Source organism: Nothobranchius furzeri, chromosome 4, assembly GCF_043380555.1.
Source record: "Nothobranchius furzeri strain GRZ-AD chromosome 4, NfurGRZ-RIMD1, whole genome shotgun sequence".
Taxonomy (NCBI): domain Eukaryota; kingdom Metazoa; phylum Chordata; class Actinopteri; order Cyprinodontiformes; family Nothobranchiidae; genus Nothobranchius; species Nothobranchius furzeri.
The window spans coordinates 71,519,702-71,531,926 of record NC_091744.1 but is presented as its reverse complement, the minus strand read 5'-3'; the positions used below and the strand labels follow the sequence as shown (position 1 = coordinate 71,531,926).

General features: G+C 39.4%; 1 protein-coding gene across 1 annotated transcript in view; it reads right to left on the bottom strand.

Moving 5' to 3' along the window:
• hgfb (hepatocyte growth factor b) overlaps positions 1-8,191 on the bottom strand; it is a 43,281-nt gene extending 35,090 nt beyond the window's left edge. The window contains exons 1-4 of the mRNA XM_015964644.3: positions 8,020-8,191; positions 3,240-3,399; positions 2,453-2,565; positions 1,761-1,875 (exon numbers count right to left, since the gene is read on the bottom strand). Of these exons, the coding sequence (XP_015820130.3) occupies positions 1,761-1,875; positions 2,453-2,565; positions 3,240-3,399; positions 8,020-8,068 (437 nt within the window). The 5' untranslated portion in view covers positions 8,069-8,191. The remainder of the gene's footprint in view (positions 1-1,760; positions 1,876-2,452; positions 2,566-3,239; positions 3,400-8,019) is intronic.
• Positions 8,192-12,225: the final 4,034 nt, after the last annotated feature.

Below are 12,225 nucleotides of genomic sequence, written 5' to 3'. Positions count from 1 at the left end.
AGATGAGGTCAGAACTTTTGAATGGGTTTGATGTTATTTATTTACTCCTTCTCACACCTGCCCCAAATCTGCCAATCATGCAGCTGTTCCTCATTTAGCGGTCACTCTCCTGCTGTGATGGAAAAATAAAACGCAGGTCAAGCTGCTCTTTCCTCAGATGGCTCCAGCTCAAACGAGGATGAGGTCCTTGCATGTTTGATTTGCTGTCTGAACTTGTATTAAGTCCATGCATTTACAATGCAAAGTCTCATGAGCTCAACATCTCTTTGTATTGAACGTATAAATCAACAAACTGGGACTCACTTCCTCACTACCTCTGATGCAACAATCAGCATAATACCTCTTAGTGTCTCCTGAACCACACACTACAGTTTTTTTGTTGTTTGTTTCCTGCTCCCAATTTTTCACAGTTTTTGTTGCTAGGCTGTTACTTGCTTGCTTTTAAACCTAGAAATAGTTGGTTCACAAACCAAAAGAGCCTGAAATATTATTATTACCATTTTTTTTTTTTGCGGGGGGGGGGGGGGGGGGGTCTTTTTTACTGCCGATTAGACTGTCTTTTTAACATGAAATTGTGGTTAAAAAAAACTTTTTTTCTTTCTCATCCAATAAATCAATATTTATTGCAAATAATCTGTGCATTGATCTTTTGGCACACAAATTAATTAATAATAATTTCACTTCCAAGATTCTTCCATTTGAGCTTCTACAATTAAAGTGGTACTTCACAAACAACAACAACAACATTTTTTTATTTATTATTTCTGATTATAGTTGGTCACTCTGAATTTTTCATGCAGGCTGAACATGAAAATAGTCTCCTACACCTGTATCCTGCATTAGCTTGTGAAGGAAAGTTAATGGTGAAACTGTTTCTTGAAAGCCTGACAGAGCTACGTCACATGGTCAATAAATATTTATGGGCTCAACCACTTTGACTCACGATGGGGAAGGCTGTTGATAGTTTAGCGCCTGGGAAACGGCAGAGAACGCCTTGGTAGAAACTAACTGTTAGCATTAACAACTCCACCACACAGCAAAACTCCTTCAGGCTTGTGTTATTTGTGGAGATAAAACATCAACGTTGCATAGAAAACTGAGTCAGTGGTAGAGTCACGTTCCTATTACCCAATCAGAGGTGAGATGTCCAATTATCAGAAAATAAGAGTCCAAATCCTACTTTCTCCTCTGCCTGAATTGTTCATTTTTTTCCTCACAGTATGAACTATGAGGCATTCATTTCTATAGAGACCACTGCAGATGTATAAAAAATATGAGTAAAGTACCACTTTAAAGACTGACAGCCTAAAATTATTGATAAAAAGCTAATTGGAGAATCCTACAGTTGAAATATGAGGCTTAAATTAGCCATGACACCACCACCATCACCACACACGCGCGCACACACACACACACACATACACACACACACACACACACACACGCACACGCACACGCACACGCACGCACACACACACACACACACACACACACACACACACACACACACACACCTAGATAAACTGAATATAACCATTGCAGGGAAAGATGAGTGGCTCTGTTACACTCTGAGGTCACTCCTGATGAATGACTGCTCCCTGGAGCATAATCAACCTATAATACATCAAACCCAAACTCACACATGAACTAGCCTCTAGCTACCAGCTAATTGTGTCTCTTCCAGTCCAACACTAACATTAACAACAGCTTATAACACCATGTTGTTTGACACCGAGGTGAAAAGTAAGTCAGAACTTTACTTGTGCTCATGAGGTATTGGTGAGGCCCAGGCCTGGCAGAGGATCCCAGTCACCGTCACTGACCTCCACCCTCTGTAGCTCAGACCTGTTCCTACAATGCATTCTCTTACATAGTCTGAAAAAGATGCAGAATGAAAAGAGGATACGGTGAGGCAAAAATGAAACATTTTAGGTACAACAGTCTGGAAATGTGACAAGTTAACAATTTGATAACTGTGTTTTTACACTAGTCCAGTGCAGATAATGGAGAAAACAGAGAGAGGGAGCCACGATGCTAAGCTGAACAAGGCGGTGATGCTGCCAAAAATCAAATCTGCTTCCCTAATCATGAGTGTCTGGATTGAGTGAAAAAAAATGCAGCCTCAGTTGTCAGTTCGACAGAAGAGGGAGGTTTCCAGTCTTTACACAAACATTGGCTAATTGCAAGAAAATGAAGAATGGCAATGGTCCTTGCCCTTCCTTCTCCTTTCTCTAAAGAAGGCCATCCTTTCAAACATCCAGGCCCTGTGTAAACCTCAGTCAGTCAATAAATCCATCCAGTTCTTCTAAATACCCTTCACGTCCCGACCCAGTGCTTACTGCTCCCACCTGAATGGAGATTATGCCTTGAATCTTTCTGTTCTGACCGACCGGAAGAAAACAGCTGATCCTGGTTTAAGCTTGTAAACAGAAGAAAGAACAGCACGGGGCACCTTTCTTTTGATAGAGTTCATAGTAGAGGTTTTGATGGCTCACAGCGCCTGATGAGGTTCTGTCAAATGACAGCCACTGGCACTTCCTGTTTTTATGATCATAGAGGAATGATCTGCAAAAAGAGAAGATAATTAATATGATCTGTGTTTTTTAAGTCAAATGCAACCAAGATTAATTAAAATATGCAAAGATGAGGTCTGCTAAACCATTCAGATCACAATACAACTTTATCAAACTATTTTTAACAAATAATGTTGAAGAGCCAATGAATTCATTATAACTTAAATTTGCAGTCATATCATTAAAGAGCAAGTCACCCCCTACCAGATTCTTACTCAACTCCCACTTCCTGTTTGAAAAATGCAACAAATGCTGTTGCCTAGCAGACCGAGAGAGTCGAGCCGCTAACAAATACACACACTCACGACATTGTGACATCATAATATACCATCTAACATCATAGTGTACCTCTTAGCCAATAGCGATGGCAGATTTAAATTCAAATGCAGTGCTGAGTTTTTACCTGACGACAGTGCAACACTGACAGTTTTAGGCAGAACATTTAAATTTTAACTAAGATGCACTAAAGTGCCGAATTATTGACTACACGTGTCTGCAGCATGATCAGACACTCATTTATATAGTTTATCAGGAAAAAAAATGTTGATTTGGAGTGACTTGCTCTTTAACTACACTTGTCACATTTTGGCAGACTCTGGGAAAACCATTTTGCATATTACTAAAATAAAGTGAAACTGTTACAGTGGCATCTCTGTAAAAACAAACCTGCAGGCGAATGGGAGTCTCTTACTGCGGGTGCAGGTTTTAGCACATTTGGCTAAGCTGAGTTTCCTGCTTTTGGTCAGGTGAGAGGAATCAGGAGTCACTGCAGCCAGCTGGGTGCCATCAGATTTCAGGTAGTCTTGAAGTGGATTTCTTCTACTCTCTAAGAATGTAATTACATTGTCATGATAATTCAACAATACAGATGAACATGTTACTGAAAATGAGAGAAGAGCCACTGCTGGTGAGAGTGGTTCTACAGCTGATCTGTTTAAAAATAAATTTGGCTGGTCTGGTCTCCATCCTGATGGCCTACAGCACTAAAGACAATGAGACCCTACTGGGTCTGGAAGCAAATGATACCTCACTAACATACGTACCACTTTCAGCGTATCTCACATATTTCAAGTTCTCAACTTCTCATCAAAATTGGGCAGCCACTTGAATTTTAATAAAACTCATGTCACAATTAGGGCTCCAATCCCAAAGGGCAAGGAACCCTACTGTTTTTGTACAAAATGTTCATTATTATTCTTCTCTGCTAAATCCATGTGGGCGCAAGAGCCAGAAAATGCCAGGAAAAATCTAACATGGCAGTCTAATAGAAAATCCCGACCGCAACTCAGATTCATAAATTCATACCTGGAAAGCCCTAGGTGGCGCTATTGCGAAGGTCAATACGTTTTAGCTAATAACTCCCAAACCATAGGTCCCACAGTTAATAACTTTATATGTACTTGATCTTTGGATGATTCTACTTATTTTTTGTATTGGCCCCACCCATTTCCGCCTAACTAGATTTTTTTGCTAATTAAAAAAAAAAACCCGCGAAATCTAGTTTTAATCACTAATCCAATGTTTTTCATCGAATCACCCTGAAACTTTGTACATGTGGTCTATTGATGAAGAAAAATCGTTATTATGAAGAAAATTGTGGAAATATTGAAAATTGGGCTAATGACACAATGTCAAATTCAGTGCACTAAATTCCCTAAATTATGATATTGCCACCATTTTTCAAGATCAAATGTTGAGACTCTAGAGTCCTACAAAGTATGACCTGTTAGCCATATGTACCTAATTTTGGTCTGATTCACCAAAATCTGGTGCTAAGAAATCAAAAAGTTTGTTCCAGCTAAACGGCTTGATGGATTTCCAGAAAAGTTGGCACAGATGTTTATCAACGGACCCTTAAGCCACATATTGAAAATGGTTTGGCCTTTGACTCATGAAAAATCTATATTCTATGCAGAAATTTACAGTTCATATCCATAATTGTGTCATCTACAAACACAGAAAAAATGTAGAAATGTGTCCAAAAAAGCTTTTAGCAGTTTTCTCCAAATGTCTTCAGTATAGAAACAATTTTGTTATCCTGCTTGTTCTTTGAGTCAATAAAATTTAGAAAAATATATTTAAAAAGTTTTACACTTATGCAAATTTGTAGAAAATTGCATAATATGTCAGCCATACATTCGTTAACTCCTCCCAGCCGTCAAACCCAATCAAGTCAAAACTTTGTCTGACAAGAGGGGACAAGTGGCTGACCAAAAGATGTGGACGGATTTTTGATAGTTTCTTTATTTTAGGAAATATACCCATTTAAAATATATTTTTAGCATAAAGTTTTTGGGTATAATTTTAAAAGATTTTGACATTTTTCAAAGCTCTTCATAACAACAGTACCTAAGCTCAATTCAAGTGTATATGTAGATTTTCAGCTTGATCCAACAATAGGGGGCACTATAAATAGGAAGAATTTATACTGTTGAACTGGTCAAATGGATCTGCATTAAACTTTGTGGATTTTGTCATTATACAGTCTTAAGACAACATTTTTAATATGGTAATTATCTATCAAAGTGAGCATGGTTTACAATCATTTCAAATTTCAAATTTGAAAAAATTCCTAAAAATCATTATTTGCACTTAAAGAGGCAAAAATTTTTAAGTTGTGTTAACTGCCTAGAGGTGAGTTCACATTTTAAAATCGCTGCTCCGTGAAGAGGTTTACTCTTTCTATTTACGCAAGTGTATTTTTAGGCTAGCAGTTGTAGTGCGAATTCCAACAAGCCAAACTTCTTGAAATTTGGCACAGTGTTTACTCTTAGGTGGTTTATGAAACACATAAAATATAGTCCAGATTTAAGCACCTCCTTGTGTTTAATATTAGGACTTATTTTTATTGACAGCAACTAATGCAAATATTATTTCAAGATATGTTCAAGATTTATGATCCTTATAAAAATACAGGCAGATGTCCCACATCATAAAGGTAATCTGGGAAATGTTTGAGATTGTTGTACGAAAGCATAGAATTTTAATGATTTTTTTTTTACTTTATGTCAGATTTTCAGTACTGTTGAATAAAAAAGTTAATCATTTTGTTAGAAAGTTTTTTAGAAAAAGAGTAAATATAAACCATATATAACATTCCACATGGTATTTGAGATTTTACTACTAATTTTATAAAGTAGCATTATTTTTTGTGACTGTTTTAATTTTGGGCTTAACCCTTAAATTTATATTTACCAATTTTTCTTGAGAAAAGCTTTGAATCTACTGAATTAAAAACAACAGCATTATATGTACCATGTTAACATTGCCATATGAGAATATTTAGGTAATTTTATGATGATTTATGTATTTTTTATGATTTCTTTAAAATCATTTGATCAGTAAGTCACAAAATGAAACTCATAGTTTATGTTGACATTTTATAAAATCTAGAGACATTATCAAGTACTAATAATATTCTCAATGTACTTTAATGTTTACATTATTGTTTGGTAATATTTAGATCAAATATGGTTTTTATAATAAAGTGTTCTTATCAGTCAGTTTATTTATGAATCTCATTTTTTTATTACAAAACCTGATTTGTCATGACCCAATGATGTTACAAGAATATTTTGGAAATTTCTTTAAGAAGAACACATTTTTAAATAATTGTTCTGTTTGTATAGCGCCTTTGTAGGGTTCTACATCCCCCCCCCCCCCCCCCCCCCCAAGGTGTTTTACAACACAATCAGTCTTTCACTCATTCACCCACACAGTCATATACTGGTGGGGATGAGCTACAATGTAGCCACAGCTACCCTGGGCGCACTGACAGAGGCGAGGCCTGCCGAAAACTGGCGCCACCGGTCCTTCTGACCACCATCAGCAGGCAAGGCGGGTTAGGTGTCTTGCCCAAGGACACAACAGCAGCATTCTCTGGTCAGATTCAGGATCGAACCTGAAACCTTCCGATTACTGCAAATCCCGCTCCACCTCCTGAGCTACTGCTGTCCCATAAAGCACATGACTTAAATGACTAAATCTCCGTGTTCTTTAAAAATTAAACGATGGAACTGGACTGTAATAGGAATTGAGATGTTTACCTTGCCTATGAAAGATTTTTGTATAGGCTGTGCAAAAGTTTCAAAGAGTTTTCCTGAGTGCTCATTTCATTCTGCCGGTTGAAGTGAGCTGACAGGACGTCGGCAGGATAACGTGTTTTGGGGGCTTTGCGATGTGAGGAATGGCGAAGGCGGGGGTGGGGCCTGGTCGGTCTTTCACCCATTCATACACACAGTTACACACTGGTGAGATACAATGTAGCCACAGCTGCCCTTGGGCGCACTGAAAGGCGAGGCAGCATTCGCTGGTCGGAGTCGGGATCAAACATGCAACCCTCCAATTACTGGAAAATCCACTCCACCTCCCGAGCTACTGCTGTCCCGTTGCTACACATGACTTAAATGACTAAATCTCCACAATCTTTAAAACTTTAATGATGGAACTGGATTGTTATATGGATTGAGAACTCAACCATGCCTATGAAAGATATTTGCATTGGCTGTGCAAAAGGTTCAATGAGTTATCCTGATTATTTGTTTAATTGTGCTGGTTGAAGTGAGCTGATATGATGCTGGCAGAAGAATGTGTTGTTGGGGTGGTGCCATGTGAGGAATGGCGAGGGCGTGAGTTGGGCCGGGTGGGGGACTTGCACTGGTTGGCTTGGTATTGGTTGGCTTGGCATTGATAACTGCTTGCAGTTCTACTTTTCTTTGCCATTCTCCTCACAACTCCAAATATGTGACAGAATGTCTTCATCACCAAACCAGACACTGGTGGCAGCTTAATGTAGCCTATAGACTCAACATGCATACAAGATTGTGGTAAAATTATCGGGTAAGTAGGGCTAAGTAAGCTTGAAGAGCTTAGTAAATTAAATCATCATTGGTTAATGCATTGTGTGCATGCATTTAAATGACAGAAAAAGCTGCATCAAGAAACTGTTAAGGTGTAAAAACATTTTCCTGCATCATTGCATGACTTGTTTTAGGATTCAGAGCTTTTATATGTCCTGATGAGGAATTGGCTCAATAGTTTCAGGTAGAAGTAGACCCTACTGTGACAGAACCATGGCTTTAAACTTGGCTAGAACATGTTATGGGACAAATAAAGCTTCTCTTAAATTTATTTTACACCATTAACAGACCAAGTAAACGTCCCCTAATGCTGACATATGAACACATAAAGTTGTGAGCAGTGGGTGTCCGGAGAAAACCACTTCCATGTGAGCAATCCTAATAATAAATCAAGACGCTAATCTGGCGTTGAATTAAAAAAAGACACGTTTGCCCATATTAAAGTGTAGCTAAATCAGCGGGTGGTGCCATAATTATCACAGTTAGAATAAAGAGACGCTCCTAAACTCGTGCGTGAGACGCTGTTCTGACACTTCAGCTGCAGAAACGTGCGTTTGGATTGTGGCCGTCGGCCGACCAAAACTTACCAGAGTAAGAAACGACAAAGAGTCCGAAAATGAGCCTGTACATCCACATGGTCGTGTCGTTCAAGAATATTACAAAGAAACGATTAAAATTCCGGGAAAGAAACAGGAGCGCTGCGCTGCCTGACAGGAATCAGCGGTTGCTGCCACCTCTGCCCAAATGATGCGTCTGCGTCTCTCCACTAAGTACTTCCCTCCCTCTCTTCTTCTCTCCCCCTCCCATCGCGCGGTACGCATCCCTCTTTCTGCAGTCCTTACTTGTTTTCATGTTTCCTGATCTCGCCTTTTCCACGCGCACAAAGTGAATTACCAGAGCTTGGTTATCTCAGGGCCAAAATTCTGACGACACAAAGTTCTGGATTAAATTAATTGTTTAATTTTCCCCCTCTCCCCTCTTATTAAACATTTGTTTACTTTGGGGTAAAATAAAAACAGTTATAGTATTAAGGCAGCGAAGCATAGACTTATCAAAAATAACAAAATTACAAAATTAGATTTTATGTATAATTTATTGCAGATTGAAAACAAGTAATAAACAAAGGTACGATAGCACCAACAACCATTATACCTATGTTTACCACACATAGTTGCATCAAGGGTGATCTTGATGTGCCTTGAGACAACTCTTGTCATGATTTGGCGCTATACAAATAAACTTGAATTGAATTTAATTGAATCTTGGCTATAGAAATGCCATCAGTGGTGCAAAATATTTTCAAGTGCCCATGTAATATCTACAAGCAAAAATAATTATTGAAATCAGTTGATCCCATTAGAGTTAATAATGTTGTGTATTAAGTAGGCATGGACAATATATCGGCATCAATATCGGTATCGGACGGTGTTAGTCATTCTTAACATATCGGCATCTGTCTGATAAATAAAACCGGGCCGATATTAACAACCGATATTTTTGCCATCTTGTCTCCATTTGTTTGCCTGTTTCAGAGGGTGAGGGGAAGGGGGGGGGGTGTATTTGTTTAGTCATGTGAACAGTGAATGAAATCATCTCAGAACCATAAATGTGTGTGGTGTGTGTACATAATAACGTAAACTCAGCTTTAATAATTTTCATTTTGTACAAAATCTGCAGATTTTTGAAGCAATAATGTCAGTATATCCGCATCGGCAATTATGTGTAATCAGTATGTGTGATTATATCACTTATTTATTCAGCAGCTATTTACTCACCAATCCTGTCATTTCTGTGCATCTTGTTGTTTTGTTTATTTTTCCTAAGCTTACTAATCAACACATTTTCCCCAATGAAACAGATATTGGCACCTACTTGTCAGCAGCAGGAAACTCAATAGGGACCTATAGGCAGGGATGTTGTTTGTGCTGCTTTACGTCTGCCCTCAGCCTTAGATAAGATGAACTCTCTGATGGGGGTGAGGGAATCGATGAGTGCCATTTCTATTTCCAGTATTGACAGCATGAAGTAGCATGAAACTTAGCTACTCTTGCTTTTCAAGCAGCTCTGATGCAGCAGTTTTTCAGCATCACCACAGTCCTTCAGCAACAACTCAGAGCATCAAATAGATTACATGTCAGGTTTGTTATAAAATCCATTGATTTACTGTAAATGCGAGGATTTCATGCATATGTTTAAAATACATTTACAGCATGTGGACGGATAGGTGGATAATATGTAGAAGGAGGTAGACTTCATTTTTGTCTTGTGTCTGGTTTTGGTGAGTCTGGTGGATTCCTGCTGTTCGTTTATAATAAAGATTCAGCAAGGAGTCAGAGACTTTCACTGAAGCAAACCACAAGATTTAATTTATTTATTCTTTCAACTCTTTTTTCCTCCTTTCCCCTTTAAGCCATCCAAAACACACGCTGACTCTTGCTCAGGAGCATCCACAAACATACAATCACAGACACCCGCTCGCACCTAACAAGCTGCAGATGATGACATGACCTTCACCAGTTTGAGTTTGTGACAAGAAACTCCTCATCACCACAATCTCATTACTCCACCAATGAAAAACCACTGGGTGTTTTCTATTTGTCTGGAAGGCTTCTTCTGGAAGATGGAAATTAGAGAAACCCAGAAGCCCACCACCTTGCCTTCATGCAAGCGCTGTCACCATTGGAGACTCCTAACATCTGCTGCTGGTTATTGCCAGAAACTTCTTATTTGGTAATGACGGGAGGAAGTTCAACGAAAGCTGGGTAGTGATATGGAGAGCGAAGAAGAAGCGGGTACGTTCATGCAGAGGGAGAAAACGGGGACAATGGATTTTCTGTGCGAGAGGGAAGTGCAGAACAAAAACAGTGCAGTAGCGGATGGTGCATTTGCATGCATATTTGTGGAATGTGTCTAGTATTAACAGACTTCCTGCTTATTTGTTTGGGACCGTTGTGCACATTAGTGTTGAGGGATTATACTTTTCAATAAAAGTGGGAGTAGGACAATTTGCATGTGTGCAAATTTCATCCTGCAGAAAAATTGCTTAACTTCTTTATGAACTTGAATGGCCTCTCTTCCAGACGTTATACATAGTATGATTTTGTAAATTTGACAATGGGGAGCTTATAGGATGCAGGAATGGAGTCCAGCAGGGGTGAAAATGAATTAAAACTGTTTGAAACTGATAACGTGCATTGGCTCATCTTCTTTCATCAACTTAGAGGAAGCTTTTAAAGGCTTGTGTCGATGTGTGTGTGTGTGTGTGTGTGTGTGTGTGTGTGTGTGTGTGTGTGTGTGTGTGTGTGTGTGTGTGTGTGTGTGTGTGTGTGTGTGTGTGTGTGTGTGTGTGTGTGTGTGTGTGTGTGTGTGTGTGTGTGTGTGTGTGTGTGTGTGTGTGTGTGGTAAATGATGAAGCGGCTGGATAGGCCCTGTGAACACAGATACTGTGTCAAGTGATCCTCCTTTAAACAAACACACACTTCCTGTTGTCAGTGCATGGTGGCTAATGCCTCTGCTTGTAATGGAGGCCCGCTGACATTTACGAGCAACACAAACAAACTGTGTGACCACACAATCTGCCTGTAAAAGCATAGTTTAAAACATGTGGGGGGAAAAAATGTTGGGCTTCTTTGTCATTTCTGCTTATCACTTATTTTATTTTCTTACAAATTTCTAAGTTAAGGTCTAAACTAGGGGTGGAAATTTAATGTGTTAATTATGAGTGATTAATTGGAAAAAATAACTTGTTAACGAATATTTAATGCATTCAAGCACGGTTTCCTGGTACCCTGATTACACTGACACACACATTAAAGCTCGGTTCTACTAACTGCTACTAAAATAATGAATTTGAGGAATGTTCCTTGCTTGGACTAATTAGGCGTTTGAGAAAACGTGTCAGCCTCTTCCCTTAACTCATAATATAATAAAATAAACCTTCCGGAAAACCACAGTCTGTGAGACGGACATTTTCTTAGGAATCATCACTGAACTCTGCTGCTGTTGCCAGGAAGCATCACTGTTTTATTGATCTGCACACCAGAACCTTTAAAGGTGCAATAGCAAATTTGGAAAACCAATTAGCTTAAAACATGTTCTGCATGTCTTTTAACAATGTTCTAACATAGCTATAAATATATTGTGAAGGTGAAAAAAAAGCAAAACATATCATTAAAGTGATTCTCTTGCATTTGTTTATTAATCTCCGTCAATTCCATATTTCGGACAGAAAGCAACCATTGTCTGCGGTCCCCCTATTTAAAAAATGGGGCCGCAGATTGTGTTCCTACTACAGGGGATCACACCTCTGAGCCTCCCTGGTAAGGTTTATTCAGGGGTTCTGGAGAGGAGGGTCCATCGGATTGTCGAACCTCGAATTCAGGAGGAGCAATGTGGTTTTCATCCTGGCCGTGGAACACTGGACCAACTCTATACCCTTAGGAGGATTTTGGAGGGTGCATGGGAGTTTGCCCAACCAATCTACATGTGCTTTGTGGATTTGGAGAAGGTGTTCGACCGTGTCCCCGGGGGGGCCCTGTGGGGGCTACTCCGGGAGTATGGGGTACCAGGCCCTTTGATATGGGCTGTTCGGGCCCTGTATGACCGGTGTCAGAGCTTGGTCCACATTGCCGGCAGTAAGTCGACTCCGCCAAGGCTGCCCTTTGTCACCGATTCTGTTCATAACTTTTATAGACAGGATTTCTACGAGCAGCCAAGGTGTTGCGGGGGATCTGTTTTGGTGGCCTGAGGATTGGGTCTCTGCATTTTGTGGATGATGTGGTACTTTAGGCTTC